This window comes from Drosophila eugracilis, unplaced genomic scaffold, assembly GCF_018153835.1.
Source record: "Drosophila eugracilis isolate 14026-0451.02 unplaced genomic scaffold, ASM1815383v1 contig_2088, whole genome shotgun sequence".
Classification (NCBI taxonomy): Eukaryota; Metazoa; Arthropoda; class Insecta; order Diptera; family Drosophilidae; genus Drosophila; species Drosophila eugracilis.
The window spans coordinates 1,343,698-1,362,399 of NW_024572964.1; the positions used below are offsets into that span (position 1 = coordinate 1,343,698).

At 44.2% G+C, this 18,702-nt stretch overlaps 4 protein-coding genes across 10 annotated transcripts; 3 read left to right on the plus strand and 1 right to left on the minus strand.

The window, feature by feature from the left end:
• Positions 1-207: 207 nt before the first annotated feature.
• Positions 208-4,905, plus strand: LOC108102857 (probable E3 ubiquitin-protein ligase HERC4). The gene is made up of 11 exons (XM_017208057.1): positions 208-635; positions 707-884; positions 1,019-1,255; positions 1,566-2,292; positions 2,348-2,609; positions 2,668-2,991; positions 3,055-3,345; positions 3,403-3,998; positions 4,056-4,281; positions 4,337-4,450; positions 4,504-4,905. The coding sequence occupies exons 1-11, from the start codon at positions 549-551 to the stop codon at positions 4,654-4,656; spliced, it is 3,195 nt and encodes a 1,064-aa protein (XP_017063546.1). The 5' UTR covers positions 208-548; the 3' UTR covers positions 4,657-4,905.
• A 378-nt stretch (positions 4,906-5,283) lies between these two features.
• LOC108102845 (unconventional myosin IC) lies at positions 5,284-16,633 on the plus strand. 4 transcript variants are annotated; one of them, XM_017208039.1, is made up of 7 exons: positions 5,284-5,565; positions 13,019-13,163; positions 13,219-13,334; positions 13,397-13,859; positions 13,921-16,184; positions 16,248-16,344; positions 16,416-16,633. In XM_017208039.1, exons 2-7 carry the CDS (start codon positions 13,038-13,040, stop codon positions 16,428-16,430), a joined length of 3,081 nt encoding a protein of 1,026 aa, XP_017063528.1. In that variant the 5' UTR covers positions 5,284-5,565; positions 13,019-13,037; the 3' UTR covers positions 16,431-16,633. The 4 variants fall into 4 exon arrangements, with proteins under 4 accessions (XP_017063528.1, XP_017063529.1, XP_017063526.1 ...); XM_017208040.1 differs by lacking the exon at positions 5,284-5,565 and adding an exon at positions 6,959-7,827; XM_017208037.1 differs by lacking the exon at positions 5,284-5,565 and adding an exon at positions 11,185-11,370.
• On the minus strand, positions 8,616-9,510 carry LOC108102847 (U1 small nuclear ribonucleoprotein C). 2 transcript variants are annotated; one of them, XM_017208042.2, is made up of 3 exons: positions 9,400-9,510; positions 9,179-9,340; positions 8,616-9,088 (listed from the first exon to the last, which is right to left on the minus strand). In XM_017208042.2, exons 1-3 carry the CDS (start codon positions 9,506-9,508, stop codon positions 8,664-8,666), a joined length of 696 nt encoding a protein of 231 aa, XP_017063531.1. In that variant the 5' UTR covers positions 9,509-9,510; the 3' UTR covers positions 8,616-8,663. The 2 variants fall into 2 exon arrangements, with proteins under 2 accessions (XP_017063531.1, XP_017063530.1); XM_017208041.2 differs by having other exon boundaries at positions 8,616-9,340.
• Positions 16,634-16,901: 268 nt separating the features above from the next.
• Positions 16,902-18,582, plus strand: LOC108102772 (acyl carrier protein, mitochondrial). Of its 3 annotated transcripts, XM_017207932.1 has the most exons (5): positions 16,902-17,014; positions 17,099-17,258; positions 17,891-17,977; positions 18,066-18,194; positions 18,299-18,582. In XM_017207932.1, exons 2-5 carry the CDS (start codon positions 17,109-17,111, stop codon positions 18,476-18,478), a joined length of 546 nt encoding a protein of 181 aa, XP_017063421.1. In that variant the 5' UTR covers positions 16,902-17,014; positions 17,099-17,108; the 3' UTR covers positions 18,479-18,582. The 3 variants fall into 3 exon arrangements, with proteins under 3 accessions (XP_017063421.1, XP_017063420.1, XP_017063419.1); XM_017207931.1 differs by lacking the exon at positions 18,066-18,194 and having other exon boundaries at positions 16,903-17,014; positions 17,891-17,992; XM_017207930.1 differs by lacking the exon at positions 17,891-17,977 and having other exon boundaries at positions 16,903-17,014.
• The last annotated feature ends 120 nt before the right edge of the window (positions 18,583-18,702 follow it).

Below are 18,702 nucleotides of genomic sequence, written 5' to 3' on the forward strand. Positions count from 1 at the left end.
TATCGATTTTAATTAAAGTAATGTAACGATTCTTTGTAAAACTAATGTACATATAGAAAGGTAGCATCCAGTCCCACCTTTCAGGGATTAGCGCCAGCCCTTATTTCCCATGAATTTGAATTTGTTTTAAAGCGGATTTTTAATGGTGCAGCCCTAACCAAAAATTATTTTCAGAACTGCCAACCTATTGTTTCCCAATAAGTTGGCAAGGCCGGTTTTATTTGTGTTTTTGTTGCTGGTTTTTTAGTTTTTATATTTAATTTTTAGAACAATGCAAGAGTAAATTATAGTTAATGAGTGTTTAGGATAGAATTAAAACAGCGGGCTCCAAATATATACCCACGTGTAACACACATTGACAGTCTGACAAGGCATGAACGTTGGAATCGAATTCGGAAACAACAAAAGCAAGAAAAAAAGCAGGGGGCAGAATTGGACGGAAAATAATGTAGCTAAAAACTGGCGACTTTCTCGAAAATTCTCTTAGCACCAAAAGATATATCACTTTACCCAAAAATTCCAAGAAACGTGAGGTTGGATTCAGAGGCATGGCAGCCAGCATGGCCAGGGAACTCTATTGCTGGGGCAGCACCTCCCATGGACAATTGGGACTCGGCGGGATCGAAGATGAGCAGGTGGACAGATGAATTTGTTGCAGCGGTGTTCTGATTTTACTAATTCATCCCACCATACCTTTTCCTGAAAGATCCTCATACCCAGTCAGATCCCCTGGACACCGGACTCCGCCATACAGCAGGTGGCCTGCGGACATCGGCATACCCTGTTCCTGACCTCCAACGGAAAGGTATACGCCTGCGGAAGCAATGACCACTCCCAACTGGGACACGAACTGCCCACCAAAAGGCCACGTATGTCGCCATTTCGTATGTAATCTTCATTAATCGACTTGTCTTTCCACTCCCACATCTCATCACCAAACCACCAACTTGTCTTTCATAAGCGACTGCTGTAAACGGATCCTAAGTCCCGAACTCAATTCTATGGCGACTCTTTGCAGTGCTTATCCCGGAACTTCAAGACTATGTGGTCATCCAGATTGCCTGCGGCAGCCGCCACTCGCTGGCCCTTTCAGATTGGGGACAGGTCTTGAGCTGGGGTGTCAACGATTGCGGTCAGCTAGGACATGCCACCGAACAGGAAATCGTTAAGCTGCCCAAGGTGGTGCGTCAACTGGTCTCCAAGACAGTGGTCCAAATCGCCTGCGGCAACAATCACAGCCTTGCGCTCACCAGTTGTAAGTGAGGGGCTGAAATCCTTTTGTGTTCTAGTCTGTACGTTGCGATAAAATTGGTTAGTTTTTTTATTAAAGAATATAGTGTACGGGAACGTGTCACAATTGATAACCTTCAAACCAAGAATCGGTCTTAGTCTCGAAGTTTCCGACCCACTTTATTTCAATTCCTGAGTCATCTTTAGTTATGTATGTTAACGTATCTTATTATCAAAATGCAAGCAGACCTTTAAAAAAGATAAGAGAAGGCCTAAGTTTAAGACCACAGTAGGACCAACAAAAATTTCTGACAACTATTACTTCACCTTTCTAGGTGGTGAACTGTATTCGTGGGGTTCTAACATCTATGGCCAGCTGGGCGTGATCTCACCCAAAGAGTTGACGCATAGCAACTATCCCCGCCGACTGACCACTCTTCTGGGAATTCCATTGGCCTCGATTGCCTGTGGAGGCAATCACTCGTTCCTAATCTCCAAGTCCAGTGCGGTTTTCGGATGGGGCAGGAACAATTGTGGGCAACTTGGTCTGAATGACGACAGGAATCGCGATTATCCCACCCAGCTGAAGACCCTGCGCACCCTCGGCGTTCGATTTGTGGCTTGCGGCGATGAGTTCTCAGTGTTTCTTACTAATGAGGGAGGGGTGTTCACCTGCGGAGCTGGTGCCTATGGCCAGTTGGGTCATGGTTCCAGCTCGAATGAGATGCTGCCGAGAATGGTAATGGAACTTATGGGAAGCACCATCACTCAGGTGGCCTGTGGTAATCGTCACACGCTGGCGTTGGTCCCATCGCGAGGCAGAGTTTATGCCTTCGGTCTGGGCAGCTCCGGGCAACTTGGCACAAGGAGTACCAAAAGCCTGATGTTGCCACAGGTAGTCATTGGCCCCTGGGTGTCTCCAAGTGGATCAGCTCTACTTCAGTCCAATGATGCGAGGGTCTCAGTAGTCATCCAACAAATTTTCTCAGGTGGAGACCAGTCAATTGTGACCACAACATTGTTTATGGACAAGGTGCCGCCAGAAGATTTTAGAAACTACAGGTAATTATAGTCTGCAGTCTCCATATCAGTGAATATATACCGCTTTTCTTTGTAGACAAAAATCCCAGATCCTGGCTTTAACAGCTGAAGTTACAAAGCAATGTGCTCATTTTAAGAAGAGTGATCAGAGCGACATGGATCTGCTCAGCTCTGTTGAGCTGATATTTAAGAGTCAGGCTTGTTTGAATGGGTCCTTCCTGTTGGATCACGATAGACACTTCGGTTGCTCTGTTCGGAACCATGGACTGGATCTCGAGGCAGCTCAATTAGCATTCGACAATCTGCGCGCTGTGGAAAATGAAAGCATCAAACAGGTGGTAAGTGTTCACTAATCAAAAATACAACCAACATTCCTGATAATTGTGCTTTGTTTAGATCTGGGACAATCTAACTAAGGAGCTAATTGGTTCGCTGGTTTCTTCGCCTGCGGATATGGAGAGCATGCGGTTATACCTTCTGCTACCGCTTTACCATGAGTTTGTAAACTCCAAGCACTATAAGTCACTTCATGTTCCTTTTGCAAATGCCATTTTAAAGTTGACTGAGAATCCGCGCAAGGTGTTGATAAAGTGGCTGTCCCAAACAACAGCTGAGTACTTTGAGCATCTTGTCCAGAACTTCTTGCACGTTGTTATCCATATAATTAGTTTCAATATGGGCTTGACTGCCGTCAGTCCCAGTGCCGAGAGGCGTCACAGGGCAAGTAATTTTCAATTTAATTTTGACCTGTGCTAATCTAGTTTCCACCTTTGTATATTCCAGTTGCTGCCACATAACACTGAGTTAGAGGTGATCCTAAAGCTTTTGCAAACGCTTTGCTTGATCAACAACTCACGCGATGACCTATTAAGCTATCAAAACTTTTACTGGCCTGATCTTGGGGATTATGTGGACGTGCAGCAGGAGTACGTTAAGTGGATCATGGCCGATACTGCCAGCGAGTTCAATATTTGCAATTTTTCATTCCTCTTCGATCCGACTGCAAAAACAGCACTGCTCCAAGCGGATCAGGCGCTGCAGATGCATTCTGCCATGGCCAACGCAGTCACCAATGTGGGTTAATATTATAAAGAAAGATTTCGGAGCTGATGGATATTTTTTACCCTGCAGGCATATAACCTCTTCAACTACGGCATGCCCATCTCCCATTTTATTGTGCTAAATGTGACGCGAGAAAATCTGGTACAGGATTCCCTCCGGGAATTGCAGCGCTACTCACAGAGAGACCTAAAAAAGCCGCTGAAAATTAAATTCCATGGGGAGGAGGCTGAGGATGCGGGCGGCGTACGCAAGGAGTTCTTCATGCTGCTGCTAAAAGATCTGCTCGATCCCAAGTACGGCATGTTTAAGGAATTTGAGGAGTCACGCTTTCTCTGGTTTGCAGATCTTTCCTTCGAAACGGAGAACATGTACTTCCTGATTGGCGTGCTCTGCGGTCTGGCTATATACAACTTTACGATCATCAACTTGCCATTTCCGCTGGCGCTGTATAAAAAGTTGTTGTCCAACCCAGTAGATCTCAGCGATCTTCGCCAGCTTTCGCCTGCGGAAGCCAACTCCATGCAGTCGCTGCTGGACTACGAGGGAGAAGACTTCAAAGAAGTTTTTGATCTGACCTTTGAAATATCTCGTGATGTGTTTGGCGAGGCGGAGACCAAGTGCCTTAAGCCGAATGGCAATGAGATAGCCGTAACGTTGGAAAACAGGTGGGTGTCATCACCCTTTATATAGCGATACCCTTGCTTATCAATCTTCAACTTTAGGCAGGAGTTCGTGAATCTATATGTGGATTTTGTGTTCAACAAGTCCGTCGAGCTGCATTACACTGCATTTCACAAGGGCTTCATGAAGGTGTGCTCCGGTCGGGTTATACACATATTCCACCCTCAGGAGTTGATGGCCGTCGTGGTGGGAAATGAGGACTACGACTGGCAGGTACTGCAGGACAACTGCGAATACCGAGAGGGCTATACGTCGGGTGATGATACAGTGAGTTTCTTTAGCTCCAGTTGATATAAAAGCTTGACCTTCTTTCTTGGAACAGATCAAATGGTTCTGGGAGGTCATTCACGATCTGTCGGAGGCAGAAAAGAAGAGTTTCCTTCTCTATTTGACTGGCAGCGATCGTATACCAATCCAGGGTATGAAAGCCCTCAAAGTGAGTACCTAAATTATATTTAAATATCCTCATATCTAAACTTATGCTTCCAGCTCACCATTCAACCCACCCCGGACGAACGATTCCTCCCCGTGGCTCACACCTGCTTCAATCTCCTTGACCTGCCGCGTTACAAGACCAAAGAGCGCCTCAAGTTCAAGCTTCTGCAGGCCATCCAGCAAACTCAGGGCTTTAGCCTAGTCTGATCCCCACACCACTTTGACTTTTAACTACAGGTATTTTTTCGAAGCTTTCCGTTTCGCGCATTTTGGGATCGAAGAATGGCTGCTTTTAAAGACAACCCACTCTTGGAACACACATTTATCAGCGATCAAATCAATATGTATAATGTTGTGTTATAGCTTTAAACTCCTAGACTAGTTATCAATATGACATTGTTATGGCAAGGAAAGCGAGAGAGGAGAAATAAAATTGGTAGATTAATCTAAGACGAATATATAAATGGTTTCTAGTAAACTTAATTTAAGACTTACGGAAAATAGTTATGGCATACATAAAATCTATTGATTTATATTGATTTAGCAATTTGTACCTACATATTATTTATAGGTATTAAAAGACGTCCGCCATCAAATTTGAACCCGATAACGATAACATCCACCAGAGCCGTTCCACTGATGCTGTTAAAAAACGATGCATACTTCTGTTAGAAAGCTAACAATTTTATCGAAATTAAAGCGCCAATACGGCTGTTAGGGAAATTACAAATAACGTAGAATAAAGTAGCTTTTGGTTAGGAAAAGACTGATTTGCCAGCACTATCCGCTGCACAGCTGAGCGCAGAATGTGGCGGCAAATCGAAATCATCGAAGTCAGTTTATTTTCAACCTCAACTTTGGCAAGGTGCGCGCTCGCGTGCGGAAATCGGTTTTTAATAAAATTTTGCTGTCGAGAACTTTTTTGGATACTAATTTGCATGCGGTGGACGTGCGGTGCTTGACATTAACCAACCGATTTCGAATACTATATGTCGGCCTAGCCTCGATTTTCAAAATTACCGACAACAACAAGCACCATAAGAGCGGTGAACATTTAAACGTCACCTTTACCGGGTCAAGCTAACGGTACCCGCATCGAAAAAGAAATTCAAACAGGTAGAGCAGCGCAAACAACAGCAACAAAAAACTAACGACTTCGGGCGACAGTTTGTGAAATTATGGGTACTTAGCCCCCCCGATTACAACTATGCCGTCCACTTGTCAATCTGGTGGACAGCTCGAACTTCTTAATCCACCAACACCGCGGCGGGATGGCCTGTAAAATCAATTACAATCGCAATTTTTGCATATCCTGACAACTAACAAATGTCCGGGGCACCGAAGAAGACACCAAAAGCAGCGATTCCACGCCGCGCACATGAGTTTAAAACTAATAATAAAAAAGACAAGAAAAAATACGAAAAAAGCGGTTCTGCCGGTTTGCCCGTGGTCGTGATCTGCAGCGTCTTCCGCTGCTTTCTTTCCTTTGCACGATTTGAACTTGGACACCAAACGCAACAAAAGCTACAAAAGCACGAAAAGAGCAACAAAAGCAGGAGTGCACTGGAAAAAACATTTATCTACGTTTTATTTTATGGGATATTTGTGCAACAAAAGCTAAGAGTTTAGTAAGACTCTCAGTTTTATCTAAGTGAAGAATTCAAACTCAATCGAATTTGTCTCAGTGTGCGAGTTACCGCAAATCGAAGAGATCTGGTTTATGGTGATGCTCCTCTAATAAAGCAAGCGTTTAGGCACCTCAATTTCGCCGTCTCCCTCCCTCTGCCATTCGCTTCCGGGGGACTCACCCCATATCCTCCACAGAGACCATGAGGATATATGTATAATGCTTCGGTTCCACCTGTCTGTCTCCCTCACTCCGCAGGTATAAGTTTGTTTGTCCAGGTTTTATAGCAGGAACAAACAGACGGCAGACACACAAAGAGGGTCAACAGAAAAACGAACTGCAATGGATCGAAAACGAAACCAAATGATTCGCCAAATCTGGCAGCTGTTTAAATACAAACAAATAACCATAACCAACTTCACACTTGGAAATACCTATTGGAGCAGTTGGAGTCTAAAATAATGGTGTCTACAAATTGTATTCAACTTTCCTCTCAAAAAAGCTCTTTAGAACACCTTTTTTCAGGTGCATGAAGCATTGCCCTCAATGTCATTGCCTCACACTTGGCACTCAAATTAAACGAGTTGGAAAACCAAGAGGGGAAAAAAAGAGGCTCACAAAAAAGATTATTTTGGTAATGATGTAATGCAAAGTTGTTGCCAACTCTAACAAGCCAAACAAACACAAAGGCCACAAGAACAAACGAAGAACCGAATACCGAAGAAGGAAATAAAATTGCACGCCTTTTGGTTCGGGTAATTGCGATATTTATTATCGCACAGGCTTGTCATGTGGCTGCTAACATATACTCGTAGCATAATGACCCACACCCACCCGAAAAATGTTAAAATCTGGAAACTTGAACTTTCTCTTATCGGAATTCGGGGGCGTTATCTTGTCTGTGGGTTCAACCAATATTACTGATATGACTATTGATCATGCACAATGTACATTCGTACAGGGTGCCTTTTTCCTGGTTCCTTGTCTTTAGTGCTATCACTCTGGCCGGCTGCAGTATGGCTTTCAGTAATTTCCTTTTAAAGCGCTGATTTGATAAGATACTAAAGTTAAGGCGAAACGGCAAGACCTCAGTGGTTATCATAAACGTCTATATAACCATCGAAGCACATCGCCATTTCCACGAAAGATTGGCACAAGACTTGAATGAGTCTTGCTGACAATGGCTATGCCCTATATTGTGAATGTCCATTCCGAGATAATGTCATTCACTACAGAACACGATGTGCTGAATGGAATTATAGAGACAGTTTCTTATTTATATTAAATAGAAAGGATCTTTAAGGAAGTTAACTAATGAGTACATGACATTGAATCTAAAGTATTACCTTCTTACATAAGTTATTGGCTTCCCAATCTTATATTATCTTCCATTGAGATTCTACTGATCCACCCTCATAAAGCGCTTAACCGCAATATGGCCATATGCCTCATACAATCGAATGTACCTAAGCGATCACAAAATCCAAGTATTTCAAAAACCCCCAACACTTGTCATAAAACTTCGATCGGCGAGCTCGAAGAACCCAGAGGCAGAGCAGTTCCAGTCCATTTCTTTCGGCGGAGGAGTGAGTGTCAGCTCGTGTTGGGATCCAAATTACATCGCACCTCGGATTTGTTCAGTCTGGTAAAGTGTCGAGTAAGGGCTTTTCGTGGAAGCCGCGGACCACAGCTCTTATTTAACGTGAGCACGGGCAAAAAGTCTGTTTTGGAGCGACCAAAAAGCACAAAAGGTAAAAAACGAGACTTTTTATTTGGCAGCGCTTTCAGCAGATTTTTCTTTTTGCAATTGGCAGTAAATCGCGTTCAAGATCAGCCGCTGTTGACGCTTTTTATGGCTGCAATGAGCTAAGAAAACAGCGGGCGAATGCCTTCGCTGATTGTTTAATACTTATAGCTGAATGGTTATCCGAAACCCTGGCACTTGGCATGCGTCACAGCTGCCGGCAAGATCTCCTCGAACCGGGCCCCAAAGCCTTGTCCCCTAAAGCGGGTGACTCAGCAGCCGCAAGTCCAGATTTTTGTATTTCGTTACCGCCCCGCTAAGTCAAACAGTTTGAATTTAAATTTCCAGTCTTGCGAGTGCGAGAAATGGCGATGACGATCGGCTGAACGAATTCGATCATCGCTTCTTTCGGTCAGCGGCCTTTCTGGGTTTCTACAAGCCGAATGATCCATTCAAGAACATGATCTTGCAAAGCTCTGTATCCAAAGATATTCTCATGGCTTAAATGATCGTTGATCTTAAGTTGATTAAAAAGAAACACCTCTTGGCCTTTCTATTTACTTTAGTTGGGTTTCTAATGAAGATTTCTTTTTATACCAGCAGTTAAGACAGAGTTATTGTGCTTTTCGGCTAAACCTGTATTCTTATACTACATCTACTGAAATATATTCTGATTCGATTTCTTAAGACTGCTTCACCAGTAAGTAGTTATAAAGAAATCAAAGTTACTCTGAACTAATGCAATTATAATTTCCCAGTTTAGTAAGAAAAGCATTGAAAGGCCTTGAAAAGCAATTTGTAGCATAGAGTTTATTCAGTTTTTAAGGATTGATGTGCAGTAATTTAAGCCCTGGCCATTTGGAGTAGGTGGTAAAGTGGCACGATGTTGGCGTTGTTCCTGCCCTCGAGGAAGTTCTGGGATAGCACAGCCCTGCCCTGGAAAACGCCAGGAATGGCGGGGGGTGTTAGTCCGTCGGGACCGGGTAGTTGGTTATCGACCTCCCCGCCTGCCGACGAACGATAGTAGGGATAGTAGGGATACCCAGGATAGCCGCCATAGCCGGGATAGCCATAGGCCCCATATCCATAGCCCCCATAGCCGCCGTAATAGTTGAAGCCATTGTAGTACGGATTGTAGTAGGGCTGACCTCCTGGAGGTGGTGGTGGCGCCCAAGGACGTTGCGGTGGCGGTGGGTAAACTGGGGGCGGTGCCGGCGACCAGGGCGGCGGAGGACCATAGCCATACTGACGCGGGTGCTGCTGATCCTCTGGTGGATAATAGTAATGGTGTTGTACTGACGGTTTCGGGGTGGTCGTCGGAGTGCCCGAGGCCATCACCAGCTTGATGCCGCCCTTACCAATGGTCTTCAGAAGGTGCTCGTCGATGCCGCGGCCACTTCCCACCGGATCATCCAGCATCTGTTCCTGCTTAGCGTTCCTGGCCTGTCCGGCAATCAGGCTCGTCTGCACCGGAGCCTTGTCCTGGAAACAAAATCCGCTGGCCAACAGCTGAAGGATAACTGAAAGGATATCCCCTCTCGATAATGAATTTCTTCTAGTAAATCTCATCCATACTTACCCAAGCAAGTCGCAGTCACTCTTCGATCCATGATCACTCTCGGAATAACCTGACCACTGCAGCTGCACTCCCTTTTTATAGAACCAAAGCCAAGATGCTCCCGGTGCATCTGTGATAATCTCACATCTTGTGCCCGGTTTTCTCATTAGAATAATAAACCCATGCAATGGCCCAAATTTCGGCTGGCTTTCTTTACTTTTTTTCCATCCCGAGCTCGAGCTCGAACTCGATCTCGATCTTGGATCTCGGATCGATCAAGCACCGTTCTAATAACTGCGCTCATTAATTTGCATATGATCATGGGGGCTTTGTGGGATCTTTCCACTTGCCTTCTGCTTGCCCTTCTCCAATCTCAATTTTTCAGGTCTTTAATGGTTCTGCCAGCCCTGCATTTTCCCAACTCCACTCAAAGAGTTCAATATCCCGCGATACTGCTTCTTGATATATGACGTCATTTGTATGCATATGAAGTAAGCCCACAGCACTGAAGGAAAATCTCACCCGCAATCAAAAGTACAGCCCTTTAGTTAGTAGGAATGCATAAAATATTTGCCTTGAGCAACAATCTTGAATGCTATTTTTGTTTTTAAACTTCCTTTCAACTTATCATACTTTTTTCAAATATTTTTCATACTAGCTATACCGTTTTTTTCTCTGTGCGATTAAAAGTTTAAGAACTTTTGTGTTTGGGTGGGACTCATGATATTGGGTTCCGTTATAGGTCGTGTTGTCGTAGACATGTTTACGAGTTGTATGATACCACTAAGAGCCGCCAGCTCTCGGTTACATCACAACGTGGAGTTTTCTGGATCGGAGAAACCAGTTCTCCAGTGGGGATAAAAAGAATGCGCAGAGCAAGCGGGCACAAACGACTCCCTCAGGGGAAGATAAAAACTAAGGCTTTTGATGCCCTTTATGAAGAAGTAGTAAAATGTAGAACTTCTCACATTCCAATAAATATTCTTTTAATTTATATTGATTACATATATTTAGAACTCACGTTCTCACAACCCATTACTCAGTCATAATGTATATTTATCAATATCCCCTAACGAGTTTATCTAATCAATAATATCCGTACGTTTGTTTCAACAGCAATCAAATTTGTTGAGTTGAATCCCCGCCTGCTATCATAACTGCGAGCCTAAGTTGGCCCACACTTTCGGAAATCCATCCAAACTGCCACTATAGGCTACATATGACGAGTATCTGTGAGTTGCAGAACCTTATCAGTTTCTGCCTCACTTGTGGTTACCTTTTACCTCAGACGTAGCATAATCTCGGGCGACTTTTGATTTGCGAAAGGTGCTAGAATGCCAAGAAGTGACTGCAAAAGGCACTGCCCATTATGTGATGTGTTCATATAAGGTTCTCCACACAGTTCGCTATCCCCATCAATCTGTCCTACGTGCAATTAAACAATTATGTGACAAACATCGACTTGCAGTGAGTTAGTTTGGCCTCCAGAAGTGGGACGTGTCTGCGGTCTCTCAGAGAATTCCTCGAAGTCTTCCCGTTTCGATTCGCCGGCAAACATTTCGTAATTAGTCAGGCATTCGATTTTCCCCCATCGATCCCCTTTTCTTATTGCAAATAGAGCAAGTAGAATCAAAGGGGGAAACAACAATAGCGACATCAATTGAGGGCGAGTGTGTGTGCTTACAATGTTTGCATTCGGCAATGACTTATATTTTAGCACACTGATAGCTGATAACACAGTGCTAATGTTCGCTAGAGTACTTTTCTGAGTCGGGCTTGGGTTCTGATTTAGAAAAAAACAAAACTGAGTCAGTCATCTGAAAATCTTTGAAGCCTAAAGTTATAATTTCGGATTTCCCAAGAGTTCTTAAGCTGCCTTGATCTTGAGTGAAAGTTAAAGTGAATTGGGAACTGAAACTAAGAAGAGTCCTCAATGTATTTGGAAATGAAGTCCTTATTTTGTGAACGGATGGAAAATAAAAATTATGAAGCGTAAGAAGTAATAAAGTAATAAAAAAGATGCAAGGAAGATGTTAAATTTTAATATTTGGAAATTAAAGTCGACTTAACACAAAGTCACTTAATGATTCATCTTTCTAAATCAAATGATTTACTAGTGAAATATGTATGTGCTTATGATGTGTTTCTCTGAAATAAGTTGCTTTCTTTAGTTCTTAACTTGAATTAATCCTTTTGTTTACGAGAAGTAGGGAATATCTTTCACGTATATGAAGTATACTGGAACACATGTTTATCTAAATTGCACTTACAACTTATGAACTGCAGGGGTTACTCCAAACATCTTTCATTCATACTCGAGTACGTTACAAAAAGTAGTATGCAAACATCCAGTCTCACGTACTTGATTCACGACTGTGATTCATGGCAAACGAAGTATTAGAGATGGAGATGAACTTCAGGATTGACGCATACGACCAGACTGATCGTGATCTCAGATACCTGGAATGACACCCATGCCCAACCATGCCCAGCTCCGGAATTCTTTGCGTTGCTGCGTTCTTGTCATGGTTTCCTAAATCGGGTCCCGAGTTTATTCGCGAAAGGCGCTATCTAATCGGGGACTGATTGGCGGTATTGCTCTCCTCATCACAGCCATAGGTATATTATCGTTGATAAATGTGCTGACTAAAAAAAACAACTGAAATACAGAAACACCGACGGCGACGAGGCCAATTGATATGTAGAGCAGAGAAGTATTGATGGTTAAAACGCCCCAACTTCCACCGGATCGGTTTAGTTTGCCACCGAAGCCGTCAAAGGGCGGAATATGCGCGAAATCTGACAACTCCTCCAGAGAACCGTCCATTTCTGTAAACCCAAGTGTTGTGGAATAATCTTAGTCGCAGCGGAATAAGGATAATCGAATAACCATGACCAGGTAGAGATCGACTCAAAGGAAACTTATCTATATAAAAGTGAATTAGTGAGCTAATTGATTAATTACCCAATTGACGCTTTGATAGTGAAAACACTACGTGAACTTCATGAAAAAGAGTTTAAAGACTCCTTCTTGAGATCAATCACTCCATGTCGAGCACTACTGACCGCAAAGTCCATTGCATAATCGCTTCTTATATGGATTTACCCGGCGCGTATCAGTAGAACTGGAGCAGTCAGCCAATAAAGCCAGCTCTTACCCAGTTCCCCTGGCCCCATGAAATATGGCATTGATAAGGTGAATTGCACCTGTCCACCATTATTTCTATACTTCTATAAATACCGAATTCCGATGATTTGATTGCATTCAGACTCAGATAAAATATTATTGTATATATCTGATGAAGTCACGGGATTCCGAATAGGCCAATCCATGGGTCACTGTCATTCTCCACTGAAGTCTTCATTTCCGCAGGGCAGTTATAAATTATTGTTCGTATACTCTATAAACTTTACGTAAATCTTATCTATGGGTTTTCGGCTTTCTATGGGGCTTTTCTACGGTGTTCTTCAAGAGGTTTGTCCTAATCAAGGCGGTTAAACATGGCAACCCTTTCAGGGAGATTAGAAAAGTTGATGATAAGTCTTATGTAGAGGGTTTTTTCAGGAAATCGGTAAAATCACAGAAAATTCTCCTTTAAGAATGACCCTCATCCTTCTCTTCGGTGTTTTTGTTTTTCAGTTTTACTTCTCAACTCAAAATGGAGACGGGATTGCACGAACGAGATCGTGCTGGAGTCCAGGACTTTGTGCTCCTCGAAAACTACCAGAGCGAAGAGGCCTTCATCGAGAACCTTAAGAAGCGCTTCCAGGAGAACCTGATTTATGTGAGCAAGTAATAAATTTTTATTTATTTCATTTCTTAATATATCTTCTTTGCAGACATATATTGGCCAAGTCTTAATCTCCGTGAATCCCTACAAGCAGCTGCCTATTTATTCCGATGACCATGTCAAGGCGTACAGGAACAAGCACTTCTATGAGATGCCCCCACACGTGTGAGTCTCAAGTGAAAAAATGTATACCAAAGAAGATTTAAATAACTTGTAATCCTCTCCAGATTCGCGGTGACGGACAATGCGTTCCGTTCGCTGATCGAGGAGAACCGTGGCCAGTGCGTACTCATCTCCGGAGAGAGTGGTTCCGGCAAGACGGAGGCCTCCAAGAAAGTGCTCCAGTTCATAGCCGCCTGCTCGGGAAACCAGACCACCGTAGAGGGTGTCAAGGATAGGCTTCTGAAGAGCAACCCCGTCCTAGAGGCCTTTGGCAATGCCAAGACGAACCGAAACGACAACTCCTCCCGGTTCGGCAAGTACATGGACATTCAGTTCGACTTCAAGGGAGCTCCGATCGGCGGCAACATCCTGAACTACCTGCTGGAGAAGTCGAGAGTGGTGGCCCAAATGAGAGGCGAGCGAAACTTCCACATCTTTTACCAGCTTTTGGCCGGTGCCGATGAGACTCTTCTACAGGAATTGCGTCTGGAGCGGGCTCTGGGCACATATAACTACCTGACCGACGGGGTAAGTGGATCTCTTAAAGACAACTGGAACTAAAAATCTAATCTTTGAGTTCAATTCACAGCAAAACGGCAGCGTGGCGAGCATCAACGATGCGGAAAGCTTCAAGCTGGTACAACAGGCCCTCAGTGTGATCGATTTCAGCCAGGAGGAGCAGCGCGAGATCTTCGGAATTGTGGCCAGTATCCTGCATCTGGGTAACGTTGGCTTCAATGAGGTCGAGGGCAATGCCAAGGTAAACAGCCGGGACTTGGTGGTGACCGCCGCTCGTCTGTTGGGTGTCAACGCCAGCGAATTGGAGGCTGCTTTGACCCACCGCACAATCGATGCCCGAGGGGATGTGGTGACCTCCCCGCTCAACCAGGAACTGGCCATCTATGCCCGGGATGCCCTGGCAAAGGCTGTCTACGATAGATTGTTCTCGTGGTTGGTCCAGCGTCTCAATATCTCGCTGCAGGCGAAGGAAACTCGTGCCTCCAGGAACAATGTAATGGGTATTTTGGATATCTATGGCTTTGAGATCTTCCAGAAGAACAGCTTTGAGCAGTTCTGCATCAACTTCTGCAACGAAAAGTTGCAGCAGCTGTTCATCGAGTTGACCCTTAAATCGGAGCAGGATGAGTACAGGAGGGAAGGCATCGAATGGATTCCCGTTGAGTACTTTGACAACAAGGTGATCTGCAATCTGATCGAGGAGAAGCACAAGGGTATCATCTCCATACTCGATGAGGAGTGCCTGCGACCGGGAGAGCCCACGGATAAGACCTTCCTGGAGAAGCTCACCCAGAAGTTGACCCAGCACCATCACTACGTTTCCCATGAAAAGGCTCCCGCCCACATCAAGAAAATCATGCTGCGCGATGAGTTCCGTTTGGTTCACTATGCCGGCGAGGTCACTTACAGCGTTAATGGTTTCCTGGACAAGAACAACGATCTGTTGTTCAGGGATCTGAAGGAAACCCTAAGCAAGGCGGGCAATGGCATTGTGAGGAGCTGTTTCCCAGAGAAGGAGCTCCGCAGTCTGAAGCGTCCGGATACGGCCATCACCCAGTTCCGAGCTTCGTTGAACAACCTCATGGACATCCTTATGTGCAAGGAGCCCAGCTACATTCGTTGCATCAAGCCCAATGATCTGCAGACTGCCAACGTATTCAACGATGAGTTGGTGCTGCATCAGGTGAAGTACCTGGGATTGATGGAGAACCTTCGGGTAAGGCGAGCTGGTTTCGCCTACCGTCGCACCTATGAGCTCTTCCTGGAGCGCTACAAATCACTGAGCAAGTCCACGTGGCCGAATTACAAGGGTCCTGGCGGACCAAAGGCGGGAGTCCAGCAGCTGGTAAAGGATTTGGGCTGGGACGAAGAAAAGTACCGGGTGGGCGAGACCAAACTATTCATCCGCTGGCCAAGGACCCTCTTTGATACAGAAGATGCCTACCAGGAGAAGAAACATGAGATAGCCGCCATTATCCAAGCGCATTGGAAGGGATTGATGCAGAGGAGGAAGTACCTGAAATTGCGCGCACAGGTGATCATCTTGCAGAGCTACTGCCGCAGACAGTTGGCCCAACAAGCGGCCAAGAAGCGCAGGGAGGCGGCCGATAAAATCCGCGCCTTCATCAAGGGCTTTATTACAAGGAACGATGCTCCGAATGGATTCAATGAGGACTTCATCGCCAACGCTAAGCGAATGTGGCTGCTCCGTCTGGCCAAGGAGCTACCTACCAAAGTTCTGGACAAGAGCTGGCCCCACGCCCCGGGACACTGTGAGGAGGCCTCCGGAATCCTTCACCGCCTGCATCGCCTCCATTTGGCCAGGATATACCGACTGAAACTGACGCCCCAGCAAAAGCGGCAGTTTGAACTGAAGGTCCTTGCTGAAAAGGTATTCAAGGGCAAGAAGACTAACTATGAGAGCAGTGTGCCCACCTGGTTCCAGGACGATCGCATACCTAAGGAGCACATCCAGCGGGTCAACGACTTTGTGGCCAGCAGCTTTGGCAGCGAACAGCTAAAATACCAGTCCTTCTGCACTAAGTTCGACAGACATGGCTACAAGTCTCGCGACCGCTTCATCCTACTAAGCAACCAGGCAATCTATGTACTGGATGGCAAGACCTACAAGCAGAAGCATCGCCTGCCACTGGAGAAGATCGACTTCACGCTGACGAACCACAACGACGACCTGATGGTCATCCGGATACCGCTTGAGCTGAAAAAGGACAAGGGAGACTTGATCCTGATCATTCCGCGTATCATCGAGTTCAGCACGTATATCATTGATACCGTTGGAACGGCCTCTATCGTGTCCATTGTTGACAGAGATTCGTAAGTTCATAATTAGTTCTCCCGAAAGTGTTTCCTTCTGACCATATGGGTGTCTTATTACAGGGTGGAACACAACGTGGTCAAGGGCAAGGGCGGCGTCATCGACATACAAACGGGCGCTGAGCCGGGAGTGGTTCGTGATAAGGGCCATCTTGTTATCGTAAGTATAGTCATTTGAGCTCCAACTCCAGGAAAACCGCTGACCTCATTTTTGAAATATTAATCTTTCAGATTGGAACGCAATAAGGAATTTATCATGACTTTCAACAGAAATGTGGCTTTAAATCAAACGATGTTTGTTTTGTTATATTCGTGTAATTTATAGTGTACCTACATATGTATTTTTGTTACCGCCAACGAGTTGTGTAATTTGGATTTTATATGACTATGTTCCAACTAAATGTATATTGTTTATTAAAAATATATCTATAAATATATGAAAATTTGTATATGGATGCGTCTCTTTCTTCATTTGGTTGGCCATTTTGTAAATTGCAAACGTGGCTATTTCTTATCTCTTATCTTGAGAATTTTTCAAAAGGCGCCTATTCGATTATTTCATGTACCAATCGATAACTACATTTCGTTAACAGATTTATGGCTAACAGATTTATTCAACGATTTTAAAGTATACGCATTTTCGTTATTTCAGTTGATCTAGTTTATGTTAAGCATATGTAATTGAGCATATGTACCTCGAATATGTAGTATTTTTTAGTACTACACTTTAAAAGGAAAATAGTAAAAAATATACATACTGCCTCTGGCCACACTGTCTCTTGCTGTCTTTCACTTACTCCAGAACTTTTACATAATCTTGAAAACTCATTGTAAATATTGCTCAATATCTGCGCTCTGCACTCTTGCACCTCCTGGAAAGACGCGGCACTAATTCGGTTGAATTTCCGTTGCAGGAGAATCGAGATGTCGTTCACACAGATCGCGCGCAGCTGCAGTCGACTGGCGGCGACTTTGGCCCCCCGAAGGATTGCCTCCGGTGTCCTCGTCCAGTCACAGGCATCCAGGATGATGCACAGAATCGCCATGCCCTCTATGACTAGCCAATTGAACCAAGTAAGCGCGGGAAACTTCCTTTGCAGGACCACCAATCGTGATTTAAGACCTAACCTCATTGCAAACAATGGGGTTTTGGGATTTTCGGGTTCTAAAATATAGTCCAGGACTTTTGAATTCCAAACAACAATAGGACCTCTTCGAGTGGGTATCGAACCATCAGAAATGATTGCATCACATTGTTTTGCATAAAACATGATTGTTTCCGTCTATCGCACACATACCTGCAACGCCGGTGCTTATGGCCGTGTGTGTGTGTTTGATAGTATTACAGTGGATACTGGCTAAAACTGCAACTGATATTACAAGCCCGGTCACAATTTTGTTTACATTAGTGAAATAATTTCTCAAATTTGATTTTAAAAACAGAATGTTCGTCAAGCTTTTAACACAAGTGTCAGCAAGTGTTTTCGTGTAATGAAATCAATTTAACCTATTATACACAACCAAACGAATCACTACTCTTTTGAATAAGATGTTTTTAAATGCCGGGTTTTAAGATTATCAAAACAATCCGATTCTTTAGATAAATATAACAATCTCAGCTAGCATTTTGTTATTCTTATATATAATAGGTTGAGAAACTTAGAACTAACTTAGAAACTTTGAACTCACCTAATTGAATTTCGCAGAAATTCGCTGTTCGCAGCTACTCGGCCAAAAGCACCATCGAGGATATCAAGTTTCGCGTGCTAAAGGTTGTCTCCGCCTACGACAAAGTGACAGCCGATAAGGTAAATTATCCATTTCATGAGCGCACTAACCCGGTCTGTGTTTCGTTCTTTTCTTTTTGGCCAAACAAACCAGGAGTGTAGAGGTCGCTGGCAAACGCAATTGGTGCGCAGATACTCGGCGAAACCGCCACTCTCGCTGAAGCTGATCAATGAGCGCGTCTTGCTTGTGCTCAAGCTCTACGACAAGATCGATCCCAGCAAGGTAAACGCCACATATTGCCTTTGCCAGTGCAATGGTCGCCTTAAAGAACTGGACAAAGCTCTTTTAAGTTTCGAATTCCTAATGCTAATGGCTCGCAATTTCAGCTTAACATCGAGTCGCACTTCATCAATGACTTGGGTTTGGACTCCTTGGACCACGTGGAGGTAATCATGGCCATGGAGGACGAGTTTGGGTTTGAGATCCCTGACTCTGATGCCGAGAAGCTGCTTAAACCTGCCGACATTATTAAGTACGTCGCCGACAAGGAGGATGTTTACGAGTAAATTGTAATTGTAATGCAAAACCATTGAAAGGATTACACTTAAATTTAAATAGAAAACAATTCAAATACAATTTGAACAACTGAATAAACCAAACGTTAAATTAACTTTTTGTGTTAGAAATGGAAGGAGTTTTAGAAAATATAACCTGGCAAAGAAATCAAATTGGCCTTAACTATAATTTCTTTTAAATGTTATATCTTTGCAAGAAAGCAAATTGGCCCAAT